The sequence below is a fragment of the Chelonoidis abingdonii genome, chromosome 7 (assembly GCF_003597395.2).
Source record: "Chelonoidis abingdonii isolate Lonesome George chromosome 7, CheloAbing_2.0, whole genome shotgun sequence".
Taxonomy (NCBI): Eukaryota; Metazoa; Chordata; order Testudines; family Testudinidae; genus Chelonoidis; species Chelonoidis abingdonii.
This window is the reverse complement of record NC_133775.1, coordinates 90,158,773-90,180,878: the sequence shown is the minus strand read 5'-3', so window position 1 is coordinate 90,180,878 and position 22,106 is coordinate 90,158,773. Positions and strand designations below refer to the sequence as shown.

The 22,106-nt window shown below is 41.0% G+C and overlaps 1 protein-coding gene across 6 annotated transcripts in view; it reads right to left on the bottom strand.

Annotated features, from left to right (window-relative positions):
* The window catches only part of UBTD2 (ubiquitin domain containing 2), a 120,616-nt gene that overhangs the window by 47,541 nt on the left and 50,969 nt on the right, over positions 1 to 22,106 (bottom strand). For 4 of the 6 annotated variants that reach the window (XM_032801455.2, XM_032801456.1, XM_075068109.1 and 1 more), the window contains exon 2: positions 18,698 to 18,934. In XM_032801455.2, coding sequence (XP_032657346.1) covers positions 18,698 to 18,934 — 237 coding nt within the window. Of the gene's footprint in view, positions 1 to 18,697; positions 18,935 to 19,186; positions 19,295 to 22,106 lie in introns of all 6 variants that reach the window. The other 2 variants (XM_032801459.2, XM_075068110.1) reach the window with 1 other exon arrangement.

The window sequence follows — 22,106 nt, the reverse complement described above, 5'->3', positions numbered from 1 at the left end:
ATGCACCATCAGAGCTGCTATCTTCATTGAAAGGTGCATTAGTGAACAAGTGGCCACGGGTCCAAAGGACAATCTAGTCAGCCCTTTTAATACTAAATTCTGGTCCCATTGTGAGGTAGGATGTCTGAATTGGGGAAAAGAGGTTTGCTATGCCTGTAAGGAATCTCTTCCTAGTTAGGTGTGAGAAAACAGAGTACCTTTATATTTGTTGGTGGAAAGTCGCTATTGCCACTAAGTGTACCTTCAGCGAACTAATAAAGAATCTGGATTTCTTAAGAGTCAGTAAATAGTTTAGGACTATTGGCAAAGTGGCTGTATTTGGGGTAGTTCTTCTGGAATGGCACATCAACTGAAATCTGGTCCACTTTTGTAGATAAGTATGATGGGTAGCCACTTTCCTGCTGTGTGGGAACACTTCTTGTACCTCCACAGAACAGGATGTCTCAGGACCATGAAGGAGTCAAGCTTTGAGCCGTAATATCATCCATAGGTTGGGATGGAGTGTGTCCCCTTTGTTCTGCAAGAGGAGGTAAGGAGTGGAAGAGTCATCAGTGGACACAGTGTGAGTTGTGACAGGTAAGGATACCACGTCTGCCTCAGCCAGTGGGAGCAATCAGAATGACACTTATTTTCTTTATTTTCAACAGGACTTTCAATAAAAGAGGAAATGGAGGAAAGGTGCAAAGAAGGCCTTTGTCCCATGGGTGGAGGAGAGGGCATCCCCAAAGGAGTGTTGTCCGATGCCTGCTCTGTAGTAGTATTGTGGCGATTTCTTGTTCTGGTAAGTGGCAAACAGGTCTGTTATTGGCATCCCACATCTTTGGAATACGTCATGGAGCATCACCAAGTCTATCTCTCATTCGTGGTCGTGTGGGAAATTTTGCTGCTGAGTGCATCCACTGTTGTGTTGTGCACTCCCTGCATGTAGGTTGCTGACACTGTAACACTATGAGAGATGCACCAGTTCCACAAGTTTATTGCTTCCACACAGAGGGAGGATGATCTGACATCCCCTTGACCATTTATGTAGTACATACAGGCTTTGTTGTCCATCATGACCTCTGTGTGCGCGCCTCTGATTGGAGGGAGGAAGTGAATGCATGTGTTCCTGACCACTCTGAGCTTGAGAAGGTTGATGTGAATACAAACCTCAGCAGGCAACCATTTGCCCTATACTGTGAGGTTGTTGAGATGTGTGCTCCAACTTATGAGGGATGCATTGGTGGTGAGTAGTAGTAATGGGGGAGGCTGTGCAGACATTTCCTGGGTCCTTCCACCAATTCAAGGATTGTTTGATCTTGGTGGGTAGCAATAGTGGTTTGTCTAGGCTGTCTTTGTTCAGTCTGTAAACTGAACTGAATCATGACTGGAAGCATCTCATGCAAAGTCTGGCATGAGCTATCACAAATGTGCTGGCAGCCATCTGCCCGGAAGCTGAAGGCAGTGTCTGGCCGATATCTGAGGACTGGGTTGCATGGTCTAAATAAGCATCGAGCGACTGAGGATCTGTGTTGTGGAAGGAGCGCTCACTCAGATAGAGCTGAAATAGACTCCTGTGAATTCTAGTCTCTGTACCAGGGCTAATGTTGATTTTTATATGTTGATTTGTAGGTCCAGATTTCAGAATAAATCCAAAGTTGTATGGGTAACCCGTTGAGCTTTATTGAAGGACCAAGCCTTGAGGAGACAATTGTCCAAGTAAGCGTAGATCATGACATCCTGGGAGCGTAGGTGGACTGCCACTACAGAGAGGACCTTGGAGAACACTCTTGGAGCCAATGAGAGGCCAAAAGGAAATGCTCTGTACAGGGCAGAGGTCCCGCCATAGAGTGAATCTGAGGTATCATCTATGAAACGATATGATTGAAATATGAAAACAAGCATCTTGGAGGTTGAGGGCCAAGAACCAGTCTCCCTGCTCCAACACTGGAAAAACTGTTGCTAAAGTGACTATCTTGAATTTCTGAGCCTTAACAAATCTATTGAGTGCTCAGAGGTCTAGTATGGGTCTCCAACCTCTTTTTTCTTGGGTATCAGGAAGTAATGAGAGTAAAAACCTTTGCCTTTTAGATGTTGATGTACTGGTTCTATGGCTCCTATGCTGAGAAAGCAGGTTCTCTCTTGTCATAATTGGCTCTCGTGAGAATGGTCCCTGAAGAGGGATGGGGAAGGGTGTCGGGTGCAGGGAGAAGGTGGGTGAAATGAATAGAGTACCCATCATGAATGAACTCTACCACTCATTTGTCAGATGTTATCCGTTCCCAGGCACTGCAGAACGGGGCAAGGAGGCATTAAGGTTGGATAGTTTGCAATGTGGAATTGTAAAGTGGCTGATGAATAAGCCTCTCTCCCAAAGAGACTGAGGTGTTTCCAATCTCTATTGTAGGGCGTGGATTTCATCTGGTGTTGTCAACCGCTGGAGTTAACTGCATCCACAATGACTGAATTAGGGGCATGTAATATTTTTTATTGGCCCACTTACACGTTGGTGAGACCGATGCAAGGGTCTGCCATATAAAAGTTTGACAGGGCCCAAGAGAGCTTCGTTGGTAGGGAGAGCTACTCTGCATGAGGCAGAGGAATGTAAAATGTCCAGTAATTTATGGTGTGATTCTGTCACATCCTGTAGTGGTAACTGCAATGTATCTGCCACCTTCTGAGCTAGGTCCTGAAAAAGTCTGAAGTCATCTGCTAACGATGGTGGAGGGGGCATTACTATCTCATCTGGTGATGAAGATGAGAAGTTAGTCTCAGGTGTAACCTCTTCCTCAATATCGGCCTCCTGTTCCTCCTTCATTTGTTCAAGAAGCTCGGAAGCTCTAGATGCGGTGGCAGAAGGAGAGTGCCTCACTGGCTCCTGGTAAGCCATGGTAGAGCTTCGGGAGGCACAATGTGTATATGCTGGCCATGGATCTCAGTAAGGCGCCTGGGATGGCAGGAAAAGTCTTGGGGCTTGGTACCATGGTAGCCCATACCAGGGAGTTTGAGGGCCAGATGGATGGTACAGTTGAGGAGATCCATATTGGTAATGGGTACCATAGGGTGCATGAGAGGAGTGAGAGGAGACTGTCATTCTGCTTGTTGTCTGACTCCCCTCTAGAGAATGGGAGTGCCTGGCATGATGTTGAACGGTAATCTGGAGCTTGAGGAAGACTTGGTACTGGAGCTCTGGTACCGAGGAGAGTCTGGTGTGTCAGACACCGAAAGGCCTCCCAAATACCTGAAGTCTGATGGTACCATAGGCATCTGTACCAGCAGTGGTTGGTGGTGCCAGGATGCCTGTACCGATGGAATTGGAGATGCAGTCCTGGTTGAACGGTCCGCCACTGTTTGGTGCACCGTTGACAGTACCAGTGCCGTTGCCACAGTGAAGGAGCCTTTCCCAAGGCACAGTCTCTCTCTTTCTCTCGCCTCACTGATACCAATGTTTCCTTGCCTGGGTCTATCAGGTCCTTAGGTGGCCCTTGTTCTGTTAGAACAGTACCGTGTGAGCTCTGGGTACTGGGTTTAGATGTTTCAGTGCCATCAGTACCAATGATACCAAACAAGTGATTGGGTCGTTCAGGCAGGGCCGGCTCTAACTCTTTTGCCACCCCAAGCAAAAAAGTGTCGCTCCGCCGAACCAAAAACAATCCCCCCCACTGAATTAAAAACAACAAAAAACCCCAGCGCTACCCCGCCAAACCAAAAAGAAAATCACCCCCTCCACCCAGAGTGCCACCTCGCTGAACCTGTCCTGGAGCACCGCCCCGCCAAACAAAAAAACAACCCCCCCCCCCAAAACAAAAAAAACCCCCAAGCACTGCCCCGCCAAACCAAGATTGGCTGCCCCTTATAAGGAGATGCCCCAAACACGTGGTCGGTTGGTGCCTGGAGCTTGCCCCATGTTCAGGGCTCACTGTGGGGACTTCAGCTCTCTCTTTAGAAGCCTTGTGAGAGTCTTCTTAGGCTCATCTCCTTCAGATGTAGAGGGCTGTGGTGAGGATTGCCGCTGTCCTAAGTCTTGGTGTGGGTCTAAAGGTGGTTGGGGTGCCGCTTCCATTAGAAGAAGTTTGAGTCTCGACTCTGTAGCCTTTCTGGACCGCAGCTTTAACTGCTGGCATAAACCACACTTCTGGGGAATGTGGTTTTCTCCAAGGCAACAGACACCATGGGTATGTCCACCGTCACCAGGAAAGATTCTTTGCATCTGAGACACTTCTGAAAGCCCAGTGAACTGGGCCGGGGTGTTGAACAAAAATAAAAATTTAAATTAAAGATTTTTTTAAATAAAGGAATAAAAGGAAGGAAACTAAGAAGCAGATCAAAAAGGGAAATGATTAACCAGTCTTTAGAAGATAACAGACAGCTAAAGCTCAGTCTCTAGCAAAGGGTCGTTGAGACAGAACTGAGGAGGGTTGTAAAAAATATGCCTCATCATCTGGTCAAAAATATACAATATAATATTACTTCTGATATACTGAAGACAGGATAGTATAATCTAAAGAATCATATTGCAGAAGGAAAGGAGACAACTATAAGAAGCATCTTTATTATTTAAAAGGAAACACAGCTTAACTGAATCTTTGTTTACTTACTATAATTACAAACACCTGAAATTAATTTAACTGTAAAATGAACAGGTTTTTGATTTTTTTCCAGTTTCCTTTGTACACTGTAGTCTATTTCACCGTTTCCCCTGTACAGGCAATTTCCCTGGTTTGTGCAGGTCTTTCAGAGTAACAGGGAAGGTGGAAAAAAATTTAAAAAAGAAAAATGGGATTGTAAAGTCACAGCAATAGAATTTGGGATTCCAGGGCAAGTGTCTGATCTCAAAATGCTTTAAAAAACTTACTCTGCTCAGTTTTAAAAGCTAAGTGTCATGAGAAAAATATTTAGCAAAAATTCAAAGAAATTCAAAATTCCAACTGAAAATTAAAACAAAAACTGAAGGTTACCAGAAATGCTCAACTACCAGCTATTAACTCTGTTTAATCAGAAGCAAGAGATGCTTCCACGCTGCTTTTCTATAAGCTAATGCTGTAAACCTGCCTATAGTGGAAAGCTTAGGAAATTTATTGCTCAAGTAAAGGGAGCTCCCAGGAACTGATATATTATAACATGACGTACTTTCAGCCATGAAAAACTATTTTCTCCTTCATATTTAAATACTGAATTTCACCACCCTCCAGTGGATGGGCAGAGATAAAGCAGTAAATCCTATGTGCTGAGGCTTTATGAACTTGACAATGCTATTAAATAACACAAAAATGAAATGGTTAAAAAAATTCAAAACAAGAAATAAGACTTTAGAAATCACTTAACCTTTCACAGTACTCTCTATATCCTGTGCCCATACTAGCCTTTTCGCAGAAGGACAGAAAGTGAGATAATTTAAGGAGTTATTACATTTTACATTAATCCACAGCAAAAAAAACCCACTGCAAATTAAAAGAAATATTCTCCTACTGTTAAAAGAAAGAAGAAAGTTTGCTACAGGCATTTCAAATTACCCTGCCAGCCCACAGATGTCTGCAGTCTAGGGAGTAAGGGGGTCTTTTTTGCTCTTAGTTGTAAACACTAGAAAAGCTCCATTCACCAGTAATAAAAATAGTATTTTCAATAACGTGTAACGCACAGAAATCCTATGAGAATGTTAATTTTGGTGAAATCTCCCAAAGGGATGACAATTATTGCACCTGACCAGAATGATCACAGCCCAAACATTTCACACATTTCTCATCTCAAGTTGTTTTTGTATGCGGAAGATAGTTTTCTGAAGCAGACTGGAGAGACCAGAAGAGCTCCTCTCACCCAGAATTTGTTAACTCTAGATCAAAAAATGAAGTGTGCTCTTTTGGCTGAAAGGAAAATAGAAAGTGAAATGATTACTATATTTTTGGCATGCTCTTATTTTTAATTGTCAAGCACTGAGATAGTGATTTATATGTAAAATAAAACGAATGTAGCAAAAGCATAACACCAAAACAATCAAAGTTTAAAAAGACAGCAGCAGAACTGTAATCTATGCAATCTATCATTTTAGTTAAGTAGTCCAGGTACTGAATGCTGTAAAAGGAGAGCTAGCAGTAGCAGTTATAAATGAAGGTGGGAAAAAATTCAAAATGTGTTACGTTAATATTAATAGGGCTTTAAATTTACTTGCTGAACATCTGAGTAACAAGGAACCTAATGAAACAACTTGATATGTCAAGGAACTTTTCTAAACTGTAATGTCAATTTTGAAAAGCATTAGATGTCAATGACCTGCTACTGTACAATGCTACACACAAGTTTCAGCAATGGAAAAAAGTTTAGGCTAAAATCACTCCTTCACATCTGCAGAATTTTGTAAAGCATTCTTTTTGGATCACCATGCTCATTGTGGCTAATCTTATTCCTTGTGAGACCTTTGGCAGTAATCTTGAATTATAAGATTAGTACATGACTATGAACTTCAAACAGTGCCAACTGTATTGTTCTCCTATCCCTGCCTTTGTTACTTTTACCAGGCATGATGGCTCTAAACCAATAGCCTAATACAGTTTTCCTTTTTAGATGTTTAATAATAAATAGGAAGCTAATTTGCTACAAATCTAGTTAAGTGGTGCTGTGTATAGATGTCACATTCCTTACAATGGATAGAGATTCCACAATCTTTTCTAATCCACAGGCCCACCACAAGGCTATTTTTGATAATGACATTGATGGAGATGACTTAATATCCAGAGTTCCCAAGAGTTTTCAGAATGCTGATGAAGTCTAAAATTAAGCACACAGATAGATTTGCAGTCACTGTAAAATAATTCAATAGCATTTTGAAGTGAAACATTAGAAACCATGACTGATGGTCAAGGGCCCACTGAAGATACTTTTCAAATGCAGTTCTATGTTTTAGGGCAGAGACAACATAATACATCATAGAAAGGCTGATTTTGCTGATGACTATTAATCTGGAATTTAAAAAGCATGTGTGTAATTTGTAAGGGAAGCTCTTTCATTGAACTAGTAAGGAAAGCAACTCCCTACATCCTTAGTCCAACAGCATCAGAGACCAAGTGATGGATATAACAGCTTTGAAAAAATAACCCTATTGCTTCATGTTTGCAGTGTTGTTCCCAGGATACTAGACACACACACAAGGTGTGCGAGGCAGTATCTTTTATGGCGAAAGAGACAAGTTTTGAGCTTACACAGCTCTTCTTCAGGTCTGACAACACATCTGAAGAAGAGCTCTGTGTAAGCTCAAAACTTGTCTCTTTTGCCAGCAGAAGTTGATCAAATAAAAGATTACCTCACCCACCTTGTCTCTCTATTGCTTTATGATCACAAATTTACAAAAGTAAAGTGAATTTTAAAAACGTAAAGTGACCCGGAAGAATTTAAAGCACCAACTCATTTCACAGCCTCAGATTCATCAAACCACTGGCTGAACAGCCAGAAATAGCAATGACACTGCAGTATTTCCCAAAATCAGTGTTCTGTTTCTGTTGCTTTAAAAGAAACGTGTGTTAACTGTTCATTATTAAAAGTCTCCAGTTTGCTGTGGGTACTTCCAGACTAACAAACACAGGTTATTGCCTGATTCAAAGATTAGCATCAAGAGACCATCCAAAACCTCCTGAGGAAGACTCTCTTCTCCACCTCTTTTCTTCTAGTGTATATGTCTGCTGGGTGGCTTTTTTAGGGATTAACGTTTTGGAAGTCAGGTAGTATTTGACTAACCAAAGAAAATAATGATGGCTGCATATGGGCCCTTATACAGTGCTTATTTAGAATAGCACACAAGTACAAGCACTTAAATATGGCATCTTTGCATTTCATCTAAACTCTATTGCCATCAGGAGGAGTCCTAAGAGGCAATGTGAATTGTGCAAGTATCCCCATTTTACAGACAAAGAAACCAAGGTGTACAGGGTTAAGAACTTTCCCAAGGTGATGTTAGAAGACTGTGGCACAGCCAGTAATAGAACTCAGGTCTACTAATTCCCTGTCTTGTACTTTAGCCACTAGACCATGCTTCAGCCCATCATTTTAAAAAAAAGCTGATTTCATTCTCAGATGCCTTGACAAAAAGAGGCCAATCTATTTATAAGCTTAGTAGATATTTAAAATTAACTACTCTATGTGTCTGTGATGGGATAATAAAAGTGATTAATATATGCAAACGGCACTGTCATGTGGAGCTGGTACAACCTTAAAAGGGCTGGTGGCACTTTGTAGCTAACTTTATACGTCCAGGCTAGAAAGCTGTCTGGTCCTGGATCAATAAAAGCAATGAATGTTAGTTTCATCGCTGGTTTCTACAACAACAAACCATTGTAATCCATTTAAAGAAAGTCACATGTGCCTTCTGATAGTTTCATAGTGCAGGGGAGGGCTCTTTCCACACTATTTTCTACCAGCTAGGTCAAGGCTGCATGGGAACACCAACAGCTATATTAATGAAAGGACATACTGTTTAGTCTGTCCAACGCTGCTCTGTTCCTTGGCTGCATGAGGATCAGAGAAATGATCTTTTTTGCCTTAGTGTGTTTGAGTGTTGCAGTAATACAAACAAAAGCTGGAGTGCTTAAAGTATCAGAACCAATAGCAAAATTTACAAAAGTTGGCTATAAAATAAACTAGATGAACTGGATATTAAATGGCAGGTATTCCATTGAGTTGAGCTATTTCATAATGGGAAAACAAGAAACCTACAAACGAATCTAAAAATTCAGAATCCTGCAATAATTTAAGGAATACATGCACAGTGCTTCAGGTACTCCCAGATAGTCTGATGTTCACTAACAGGTTTGTCTTTCACAGATACTTGTGTGTGTTTGGTTCCAACGTATATGTTGTACCTCAGAGGGACACTGCCATCTTGAATCTTACTCCATTAAAAAAAAAAAAAACATACACAAGGGCATATGTTCTTTAAAAAAAAAAAAAAAAAAAAAAAAAAAGAGTTAAGTAGTTTTAGGTATCACATTTGCCCTGGAATAATTTCATTTCTGTCCTAATCCAAGCATTCTTCATTCCGCTGTTGCTGTGTGGAAGACGCACAAAAAACAGGGAAAAGGGGAATTGACTATACAGGCAGACAGAAAAAGAATGAAGTGTGTTAAATGCACACACTAAACAAGCTGAAATACAAACACACATTTTCATTTACTCTCAGTTTTACTCTCCTGCTCCTTACTTATAATAATAATAGAGAAACTTTTCTCCAGAAGTAATTTAAGTTGACAGTGTTTCTTTAAGACAATATCATCTAATGTTTCTTAGAGTGGATTGATTTAAAACCAGGGATGTAATTATTGTTTTAAAAGTTACCATTTAAAGTATTAAAATTACATTGTTTATTTGGTTAACCAATTAAAGGGAGAGGATGCTGGGGCCGGCCAGCGGTGGCCCAGTGGGGTTGCTCCTGCTGGTCCAGAGCTGGGGGTTAACGGTTAGAATGGGTTAACCGGTAAGATTAATGCTTACTGGTTAACTGTTTAATATTTTACATCCCTATTTAAAACATTGATTTTAATCATGATTTAAATCAGCAAGCACAAAAGCTCGATTTAAATCAGATTTTAATCTTGTTTTGTATTTGTACTTTAGTCATTCTCCTCACAAAAAGTTGATCCAGTGGATACAGTGCTTAGATTATCAGAAAGCCTTTGACAAGGTACCTCACCAAAGTCTTTTAAGTATAACAAGCAGTCACGGGATAAGAGGGAAAGTCCTCTCATGAATCAGTAACTGAGTAAAAGACAGGAAACCAAAGGTAGGAATAAATAGTCGGTTTTCAGAAAGGAGATAGGTAAATAGTGGTATCCCCCAGGAGTGTGTACAGGGACCAGTCCTATTCAACATATTCATAAATTATCTGGAAAAGGGGGTAAACAGTGAGGTGGAAAAATTTGCAGATGATATAAAATTACTCAAGATAATTAAGTCCAAAGCAGACTGCGAAGAATGACAAAGGGATCTCATAGAACTGGGTGACTGGGCCACAAAATGGCAGATGAAATTCAATGTTGATAAATGCAAAGTAATTAACATTGGAAAACATAATCCCAACTAAGCATACATAATAATGAGGTCTAAATTAGTTGTTACCACTCAAGAAAGATCTTGAAGTCAAATAGTTCTCTGAAAACATTTGCTCAATGTGCATTGGCAGTAAAAATAGCTAACAGAATGTTAGGAACAGAGAACAAGACAGAAAATCTCATATTGCCTCTATATAAATCCATGGTAGGCCGACATCATGATATTGTGTGCAGATCTTGTCTCCCCATCTCAAAAGATGTACTGGAATTAGAAAAGGCACAGAGAAGGGCAACTAAAATGATTAGGGGTATGGAACAGCTTCTATCAGGAAAGATTAAAGATTAAAGAGACTGGGACTTTCCAACTTGGAAAAAGAGACAACTAAGGGAGGATATGATAGAGGTCTATAAAATCTTAACTGGTGTGGAGAAAGCTGTATTTCCTCTCCCTGTGATCTACTGTGGATCCAACTGCAGAACGTGAAGCAGTCATAAGTGAGAGCTGCAACAGGGATTTGAACTATGAACTACTCTTTTTCCCATTAACTGCTAACAAAATAGTATTGGACAGAACAGCTCTGGCAGGAGGTCCATCATAATTCCCAATGAGAAAAACAGTTGAGCATCTCATTTTATTTTCCATTAAAATCAACACTCAAATACCACTGAACGTGCATTCTTTAAGGGTATGCCTACACTGCAATTAGTCAGCCCTTGCTGGTCCATGCCAGCTGACTCCGGCTAATGGACTAGTTAACTGCGGGGTAGATGAGGCTCAGGCTGCAGTCTGAGCTCTGGGACCATCTCATCTTTCATGGTCCTAGAGCCAGGGCTCCAACCTGAGCCTGAACAGCTATACAATTCAACAGCCCTTTAATCTGAGCCCTGGTCAGCTAGCACGGGCCAGCTAAGGGGCTTTGACTGTAGTGTAAACATATCCTAAGGGCTGTCTTTTTACCTACGGAGATGTATACTGTTTGGTCAGCTGTTCTATTTTACCTGTCAGTCTCTCCCTTATGATATAAATATCTTTTCCATTTGCACTGTGCTGTTCCAAGTCAAAGAACTGTATTCATTGCCATTCAGCCAGTCCACCTCAGTGGAGTTGTCAATAGGGTAGACTACAACATTGCCTGTGAAGTATCTAACATACATTAACAAGCACTTATGTAGCCCTTTTCAAGTACACTAAAAACCATCAGTCAATCTGCATCTATATGAAACGTATGAGTCAATGGCCTCAGTGTTACTGGAATTCAGTACATTCTGTAATGGAACTATTAGGCTGAGAAGCAATATAGTACTGAAAAAGCATGTAAACATCTTCAAGTTATATAAGGTACTAAAATATCTTTTTCAAAGAGAAGCGCATTGACCAAAGCAAAATGCATAACAGAAAATCAGTAGAGGGATACAGCACTTAGACATCTACATGGAAAGCTACTCTTTACTATAGTGAACCAGACCCAAAGGCAGAAAACACTACATAGTGGGAATTATGCCTGAATCAGGAGCAGGCTCCTTAGTTGTGTTTAGAATTTTTTCTAAATGTCCATAGATAAAATTTCATTTCTTTCAAGCCTCTGATTTTGTATTTCACTTTTCTGTTTATATGTTCACCCAGATTATCCGTGTCATGTTTTCTCGTGGAAGAGAAGGAAAATCCTTTACAAATGTCTCCAATTACAGAACCAGTTTCTCCTCCCTTGGTTTTCACACCTCTACTGCTAGAACAGGGCCTCACCCTCCCTGATTGAACTAACCTCGTTATCTCTAGCTTGCTTGCTAGCATATATATACCTGCCCCTGGAAATTTCCACTACCTGCGTCTGAAGAAGTGGGTATTCACCCACGAAAGCTCACGCTCCAAAACGTCTGTTAGTCTATAAGGTGCCACAGGATTCTCTGCTGCTTTTACAGATCCAGACTAACACGGCTACCCCTCTGATACTAGATTTAGCTGGCTTACTTAACTAGATCTTTTTAAGGTCCATCAATATATTTAGCATTATCATCCCCATTTTTGGTGAACGTAACTGTTACCTACAGTACATGTGACAGTTATGCTTATGTACAAAAATATTGCATGACTGCTTATTGAAAAATCGTGTTCCTAACTGGTTGGTAGTAGTGGCTGTCAACCTTTCCAGACGACTGAATCCCTTTCAGAAGTCTGATTTGTCTTCGGTACTCCAAGTGTCACCTCACTTAAAAACTACTTGCTTACAAAATCAGACAAAAATACCAAAAAGTGTCACAGTGCACTATTAGTGAAAAATTGCTTATTATCTCATTTTTACCATATAATTATAAAATAAATCAATTGGAATATAAACATTGTACTTACATTTCCGTGTATAATATACAGAGCAATATAAACAAGTCATTGTCTGTATGAAATTTTAGTCAATTTGTACTGACTTCGCTAGTGCTTTTTACATAGCCTTTTGTAAAGCTAGGCAAATATCTAGATAAGTTGATGTACCCTGTGGAAGACTTCTGCATACCCCTGGCTGACAACCCACTGTCTTAAGACACATCTGTTCCTAAACAGAAAGCTATTGGACTTAGCAATGAAGCCCTTTTAGGGCTGTTTGATGAAAGATAAAAACATAACGTGCAGTATACCAGAAACTTACAAAAAAAATTCCCACACTACAGAAAACACTTAGCCACAAAGTTTAAGTAGTCCAGTTAACTGAGATGGATTTCAATTAATTTTTAATAATTATATATATATACACACACACACACACACTCTAAGTGTGCTGAAAACAGTTAAAGTAACATTGCAACATTTTAATAAATAAATTTAACACAGCCTTTATTATTTTTTTTCCATTTTCTTTTTCATTGCTAAGATGTATGTAAAAAGTGCTGTTCATTAAATTCAAATAGCCATGTTAACATAATATTAAGGCCAGACTGCTTTAAAGCATTAGCAAATGCTAATATTCTATTTTTCTGAATTATAAATCCAAAATGGTATAGACTAAACTCCATTTTGTCATGTTGTCATTGCTGAGCAGTATCTTTTAATGTTTTGTTTTTTGGGGGCAAGGCATGTGTGTGGGGAAATTACCAAGACTAAAGAATTCTTTAAATGTACTCAGAACATTGTCTAAAATATAAACACAAACTTTATAAGTTGACGATTACTGAATCCAAGGTTGTCTGCAGAAGCTGCTGGCTGGAGATGGTGACAGCATATGTGAGGTCAAGAGGCAGAGAAAGTGCAAAGGAGGTGGAGTCTTGAGAAACCACGAGAGGGACTTAGAGCCATGCTCCCTGGTCTCAGAATGGGGTTGCAAGGTAGTAGACTGGCCAAGCATTGAACAGAACCAGAGGGGGAAAAAAAGAGATGGAGACAGGGGATCCATTTAAATAACAAACAAAGGCGGCAAAGTTAAAGATGGCTGGGTGGTGTAAATCATATCAGGCAAGAGTGATGACAGATTACATGGCAGAAGTAGAGTGGCTGAATTCCATAACTGTGCATTTCCAGACTAATTTTGGAGGTTTTGTGGTTGATTTCTTGTAAATAATACACTCTTTTTTAGTGCTATTTGGAATAGGGTAAGATTAAAATGTGATTCGCCCCCCTCCAAAGTCCAACTAAGTTTGTGAACAACAGTTAGGTTACACTGAGCCTATAAACAGAAAGCCTGTCTTTTAATAATTTATCGATATAAGACACTCAGGTTCTTTGGCAATTGGCAGAGATATTAATTTCTAAAGTAAGTATCTTGCTTTGCAATGTAAAGGTCATTCAATCCAGCAAGTCTCCCAGCTGTTCAATGTACAGACTGAAACATTATACGGGAAGACACTTGGCATACCAGAAGACAACAGGGGAAAAAAAACCCAGCTTACTTGACTGGCTAAATATTGACTATTCTCTCTGTACAAAGATCAAACACATCTCACCTTGAAACCCTGACAAGGATTCTAAACATTCTGTAACTACAGGCTACCTGGAACTGAAAGTTAGCATGAAAATTAGGCATTATTTTGGGCAACAGTGGGCATGTGATGCAATTTTAATTCCTACATTTCAGAAATGTTCTGTGTACAATATTTTCCAGTATGGGTCTCTGAAAACAGGCTTCAGTCTCCCTATGGCAGGCAGTATCCCAAAGGTATTACCCACTGAATGCCAGCATTAAACAATGTGCTTGTGTATATATAAATGTGTGTACACCCTCCAACCATCTGTGTGCAAGGCACTAGGCTGCTACAGGTAACACTGAAGGGAGAATTTTCTATGGTTTATAATACTCCTCCTAAATTCCTAAGAATGTTCAAAGTAGTGCCATCTTAATTACCCAAAGATTTTCAGATTTTTCACCTTTTTTGGCACACAGTTAAACAGTTGGGATTTAAACCTTCAAACTCTGAATTCCCTCAGTGATGTAGGTACAGATGCTTTGAAAGAGAATTCTGAAAAGAAAATTATTTATTTTCCATTTGATCAAGTCAAAATTGCATATTGAACACGTGGGTTTCCGTAAAGAATGTGCACAGACACATATACAATCAAGCACATACATTTCTGGATATCCACGCACAAGTCCTACCCCTCCCAGCAACCTGCTAAACCAGCATTTTTTAAAGTTTGAGTCGCAACCAACTACTGGGTTGCTCTGGTCAGCATCACCGACCAGGACATTAGAAGTCCCATTGGTGGTGCTGTCCAGCTAAGGCAGGCCAGTGCCTACCTGTTTGACACCATGCTGTGCCCCGGAAACAGGCGGCAGCAAATCCGGCTCCTGGGCAGGCGGAGGGGGGCCCTCTGTGCGCTGCCCCTTTCCCCAGCACCGGTTCCATACTCCCATTGGCCAGGAACCGGACAATGGAAACGGGGACATGTGTATGCGTGTGTCAGTGCCTGTGGGCGAGAGTCATGTGAAGTTGCTTGCACACCTCTGTCTAGGAGCTGGACCTGCTGCTGGCTGCTTCCGGGATGCAATGCAGTCTGCGGTGCCAGGACCGGCAGGATGCCTGCCTCTGCACCCCAACTGCACTGCTGACCAGGAGCTGATGGAGGTAAGTCTGCGCCCCAAGCCAGTGCCCCAATCCCCTGCCCAGCCCTGAGCCCCTCCCAAATCCAGAATCCCTTTCTGCATCCCAAACCCCCCATACCCAACCCCACCCTAGAACCCTGACCTCCTCCCGCATCCCAACTTCCTGCCTCTCTCACATACTGAACCCCTTATTCCTGGCTCTACCCACCAGCCCTCACCCCTGCACTCCAGCCCTCGGCCCCAACCCTGAGCCCCTCCCAGACCCCTCATCTCCAGCTCCGTTGGTATCAACAATTTTCTTCAACTGGGTCCCTAGGAACAAAGTTTGAAAACCACCGTGCTAAACCATCAGAATCCTTTCCCATACTTACTGGTCTTCCATCCTATCTTTAGGATGGCAAAGATCTAACAAGTCAGACAGTCTCTGAGTGGCTTGCTGTCACGAGTTTCATATTTCATCTGAAAGTGACAATTCATCTGTACCCTTGTGCAAAATTTAAACTGAATGCATGATCTAATGCTGTCAAAATCTCTCAATCAGTGCTCTGTATAATCCAGTCATTGAATTTGACACAGAATCCACCTCTCACTGCAGAAATGTGCTCCAGGATTCAAGCTTTCATTTTCTAAAACCATTATATTTTGATTAATCATTTGTATTATGGTAGCACTCAGAAGCTTCAATCAGGATCAGAGCCGCATTGTGTTAGGCTCCACACACACATTTATGCTATGTCTACACTACACAGCTTTTAGTGACATGGCTGTGTGGCTAGAGCTGTGCTGCTAAAAGTTGTGCAGTGTAGCTGCTGTTTGTTGGTTCCCCTGCCAACCCAAAACTTCCACCACCACCAAGTGGTGTTTGTGTTGTAGGCAGGAGAGCATTCTTGCTGACAATGCGCTGTTCACACTTCTGCTTGTCACGGCAAAACTTCTGTCTTTTGGGGTTGGGATGGGCTAGTTTAATTGCCAGTGTAGACATAGCCTAAGAGACAATCCCTGTCCTACAGAGCCTAAAATCCAATTTAAAAAAAAAAAAAAGATAAGTGAGAGTATCATAATGCAAGGGAAGGAGAATGAAGGTAACAGAGAACAGAGGTTAAAATGATAAGAACACATAGTGAGAGGCAATCTATGGGACAACTTTATCATAAAAATTAAATAAATTTAGATACCAGTGAACCTACTGATCCTTTTGGTTGCAAAGAAAAACCTTCAAAATAGAAACTGAGTGAAAACCAATGCATTGTTGTATTCCCAAGTCTGCAAACACTCAAACAGCTTCTGAGATGTTAACTGGTCTCATTAATCTCAGCAGATGTTGACATTTCAACTGTTAATTATTTCAACTGATCATTTTGGCAGAAGTTTCCAGTGAATCCACAATCCCCTGAGTGACAAAAGCCCTGAATGTCCCCTCTTTGGTTGCCAAGATATCCATCTTCCTCTGTTATAAACTACATTGTAGACGTTATACGTTGCAAATACAAAAATCCAGTAACATTAAAATTTAAGGGTCACTGTAAAATAAATCTATTTGATAGCAAAACAATACATGATATAGTTCAATAATATACCATTTCATGATTTAAATCAATGTTTGATTTTAACTGAAACTATTACAGAATTCTGCACTGACACGCAAAATCATGGAAGCCTTGCGGCAGAATTTAGGATCACACTGGTGCGGAGTTCACAGGACCTTGCTTATGACAAAGGAACACCAATGAAAAGCAAAAGTCTAGAGAGGCCTTTTGAGATATCAATCATTACCACATTAGGTAGTTCTGACTCCTTCCCACCATCCACACAAATTACTTATTCAAAACACTGCTCCTGTTGGATATGAAAACTGTGGACAATTGTGAACCATAACCACTTGGACTCAGTTGAAGCCTGCCTAGTGGAACTACTAAAAGTCTGTTTAGGGTTAAAATTACTTATGCTGCAACAATATGCTCTGCAAAGAGGGCACTGATAGACTACATGAGGACCACTGTACCAAGCAAGACATGGGAGTATTTTACCTGTTTCAGATTTGTTTGGCTTGGGATACCTGTTTGAGGGATCAAAATGTTTTTGTTGCTGTCTAATCAACAGGAGAACTTGGAGTCTCCTTTGACCTGTATAGCAATGGGAGATTCTGAAAATGATTGCCTGTGGATTCTTCTAGCCACACGTACTCTGAATTAAGGACAGCTATATTAATTCACTTGGGACAGCAATATTAAATCACATGGGATTTCAATCAAAGCAACAGGTTGTGTTTACAGAGAAACCCTTCTATTTGTTTGTTTTCAAGAGGATGTGTTAAAGGGACAGTCAGAACACTGGGGAGCACATCACCTTCTAGTAAAAAAAAATTTCATCTCTCAACAACCTTGAAAGAATCCAACTGCTGAGAGTGAGCGAGAGAAAGTGAACACACTGACAATGCAAATAGTAACACCTTCTTGAAGTGTTATTAGCTGCAGTGTATACAACAGGCTACAGCAAGAGACACTCCTAGAAGCCCCAAACCGCAAAAAGCTAAAAAACTCCAAACCACAACATGAGAGCAGTTCAGTTTCACTAGGGGCCTTGAAGCCTGAAACAAGAGATTCAATAAGTCAGGGTGTAACTAGGTGTAAACATGATGACTCCCAAAAGCATCATCCCAGGTTAACTGAAGCTCCCAGATAGCCATTTTTCACTTCTGTCCCCTTGGGCTGCATTGTGAATTAACACTTCAGGCAAAACAATGCCAGAATATGTACACTGCCTATCAGAATTCATCATTCCACTTTAAGGATGGGAGACTAAAAGTACAGCCTAACCAGAGCATGAAAGCTTTGAAGCCTGTGCTCCAGTTTGGGCCTATTCCCCATATTTCCTGAATCTCAATCATCAGATACTTTAAATAAACTACAGCTCTGATTTCCTGAAAGCGGGTATTCAAACTCTACCTCTACTACCAACAATCCTTAGAAAAACTAGAACAAACAAAATCCTACTAAACTTAAAAACAATGAACATGAGAAGCAGTTTATTTCTTATGCTGAACGTTGCATGTAAGGAAAGAAGATCAAAAGTCAAACTACAGATTGAGTAGAAGTGAAAACACATGAAATAGGCACATCCGAGACATCAAAGCAGTTTGCAAACACTACTAGGTGTTTTAGATGTTCTTTTTCCCCAGTGAAGAATCAATTAAAACACCATGAAATCTGTCATATACAGTTATCCTATAGATGAGAAGACAACTATGATTGCCTAGAAGAGGTGGCTTTTAAAAGTACAATAAAGCTATACTGGAAATCACATGTGGGTATTCTGAAGTAACCTCTTGAAACAGAGCGTGCCTTTGTATGTCATGTCCTTAGTGCAGATGTTAATACACATTTCAAAACATCATACAACTGAGACTCAGCTAACTAGAAAGATCTATATGTTGTCAGCACCCTTTTGCATCTCAGCAAAATTCTGGTTTCTTCCAGCATCAATATGGTAAACAGAGAAAAAGATCACTTGATGATGACAGTCATATCAACAAACGAGGACTTCTAGGATATTGTGTGTCTCATAAATTTATTCCCAAATGGTAAACTATACTGACAAGCCTTCCATTCCCATCTACCCTGTTACTATTCTTGCTGAGGTTGTGTCCATCTCAGACAAACCTACCATGTGGTAGCGTTATGTTTGCACCATCAATGATTGCTTGTGCCAGTTCATGATCATTGCTCTCAAACGCATGTGCAGCAGCCTTGAGGGCATCCCAAATCTCCTTGCGGCCTTCAAAAGCTGGTGCTGTGTCCCAAAACTCATCTCTTTTACTGCGCAGCTGTCCATCTGTCATTGGGTAATCGCTTTTCCATTTTGGTTTCTCTTTTTTCAGGGGTTGATTACGACCTAAAGCAACTGTAGAAAAAGATACAAACACACATTACTGAAGTCAACCTGGTTATATTTTAGTTGTGAGCAGCTTCAGCTTTCTCTCCAGAAACTCTAGTCCACTGTAAGCTCTCCAAAACTGCACATATTCCCCACACTGCTCTATTTCCTTTTTCAAGGCTCTCTGATCATTTAAACGGTTCCCCACCCCCCCACAACCCTCTTCAGGTTTCACTGTTCAATTCTTTCTGGGGTCTCCCCTCCACTTTCCAATTATACCTGCTTCTCTAAATGTTTAAAGATTCCCTGGGTGTCCTTGAACTTCTCTCCAAGCTCCCCTGGTAACTGTCTCGTCACTCCTTATGCCATCTGCTCCAGCCTGCATGACTTATTCATAAAACAACAGAAATCTTTCAGCATGCTACAGCAGCTATACAGTGAGAGAAGCACATTAACTAGCAGCATCCTACTGTCACAAAGACAATACTACATCAGGATCTTTCTTTTCTATTCTGCCAGCAATGAGTTCCGCACAAATTATGACCCACTACTAAATGTAAAAGTTTTATAAAACAAAGCATTTTTTTATTGTCCTCTTTGTACATCTTATTTCCCCTTTTGCATTTATTTAGTTATTTAAGTATTCATGACTCCAAGGCTAAAATCTTAGTGCACACACAGAAATCTCTAAAGAACATATTGTAACTTTACAAGCTGTCTGATAGTGGACACTTCATTTATATGAAATATTTGAGGATTTGCCTGACTTTAATTATAGCAATATCCATTTAATGGAGAGACTGCTAAAAAGGAACTATAAAGGTTTCTCGACATAATATTAGGCCTACTTGTTCAGTTTTTAAGCATTGTGAAGAACCACCCAATATGTAAGCATGTGCTGGTGATCACAGAAATTATCACTTTGGGTTTGTTAGCAATTGGCCCAGCAGAATCATCGTTAAGATAACATTAAAGAACCTTGTTTATTTTGGAAGCCTAAAAGTTTCCCTCTCTTCCTAGGCACTCAGATACCACAATGATTCATGGAATCATAGGACTGGAAGGGACCTCGAGAGGTCATCTAGTTCAGTCCCCTGCACTCATGGCAGGACTATTATCTAGACCAGTGGTTTACAAACTTTTTTTCTGGAAACCCAGTTGAAGAAAACTGTTGATGCCTGTGACCCAATGGAGCCACGGATGAGGATTTCAGGTGTGAGAGGAGCTGAGGGCTGGGGCATAGGTTTGGGGTGCAGGGGTGAGGGCTGTGGGGTGGGGCCGGGAAGGAGGGGTTCAGAGTGTGGGAGGGGGTTGATGTGCAGGCTTACCTCAGGTGGCTCCCGGTCAATGGCACAGCAGGGGTGCTAAGGCAGGCTTCCTGACTGTCCTGGCACCGCAGACTGTGCTGTGCCCTGGAAACAGTCAGCAGCAGGTCCGGCTCTGAGGCAGAGGTGCACAAGCTCCAGAGCTCAGGGCCGGGGCAGAGCGTGGAGCCGAGGGCTTCCCCCCCAGGCACCGGACGTGCTGCTGGCTGCTTCCGGGGCGCAGCGTGGTGTCAGAACAGGTAAGCACTAGCCTGCCTTAACCAGGCAGCACTGCTGACCGAACTTTTAACAGCCTGGTTGGTGGCGCTGACCAGAGCCTCTGCGTCCCAGTGCCTTACATTCCACGACCTAGTACTGGGTTACAACCCGCAGTTTGAAAATCACTGATCTAGACCATCCCTGACAGATGTCTGTTTAACCTGCTCTTAAAAATCTCCAATGATGGAGATTCCACAATCTCCCTAGGCAATTTATTTCAGTGCTTAACCACCCTGAGAGAAAGTTTTTCCTGATGTCCAACCTAACCCTTCCTTGCTGCAATTTAAGCCCATTGCTTCTTGTCCTATCCTCTCCTCTCAGTCTTCTCTTTTCCAGACTAAACAAACCCAATTTTTTCAATCTTCACTCATAAGTCATGTTTTTAGACCTTGAATCATTTTTGTTGCTCTTCTCTGGACTTTCTCCAATTTTTCCACATCTTTCCTGAAATGTGGCGCCCAGAACTGGATACAATACTCCAGTTGAGGCCTAATCAGCGCGGAGTAGAGCTGAAGAATTACTTCTCATGTCTTTCTTACAACACTCCTGCTAATACATCCCAGAATGATGTTCAGCTTTTTTTTTGAAACAGTGTTACACTGTTGGCTCATATTTAGCTTGTGGTCCACTATGACCCCCAGATCCCTTTCCACAGTACTCCCTCCTAGGCAGTCATTTCCCATTTTGTATGTGATTGTTACTTCTTAAGTGGAGTACTCTGCATTTGACCTTATTGAATTTCATCCTATTTACTTCAGGTCATTTCTCCAGATCATTCTGAATTATAAACCTATCTTCCAAAGCACTTGCAACCCCTCCCATCTTGGTATCATCCACAAACTTCGTAAGTGTATACTCTATGTCTTTATCTAAATCAATAATGAAGATATTGAACAGAACTGATCCCTGCGTGACCCCACTCGTTATGCCAGTCCAGCATGACTGTGAACCACTGATGATTACTCTCTGGGAAAAGTTTTCCAACCAGTTATGCACCCACCTTATTGTAGTTTCATCTAGGTTGCATTTCCCCAGTTTGTTTGTGAGAAGATCATGTGAGACAGTATCAAAAGTTTTACTAAAGTCAAGATATACCATGTCTACCGCTTCCCCCCATCCACAAGACTTGTTACCGTGTCAAAGAAAGCTATCAGGTTAGTTTGACATAATTTGTTCTTGACAAATCCATGCTGATTGTTACTTATCACCTTACTATCTTCTCAGTGTTTGCAAATTGATTATTTGCTCCATTATCTTTCCAGGTACTGAAGTTAAGCTAACTGGTCTGTAATTCCCTGGGTTGTCCTTATTTCCCTTTCTATAGACTGGCACTATATTTATCTTTTTCCAGTATTCTGGAATTTCTCCCATCCTCCATGACTTTTCAAGATAATCTCTAATGGCTCAGTTATCTCCTCAGTCAGCTCCTTGAGTATCTGATTGGGACTACACAAATCCTTAGGACTAACTGGGGTTTTTCTAAATATTTCATAAAATATATTAAAATTTTGGGACAGCCCAAAAGTTGTTTTGGGACTTTTTTCTTGTGTACAAACTGCACTTGTACTGATCTTGGATTTTTTTTATTTTTTTTTGGTAAACCATCTTCTGAACAG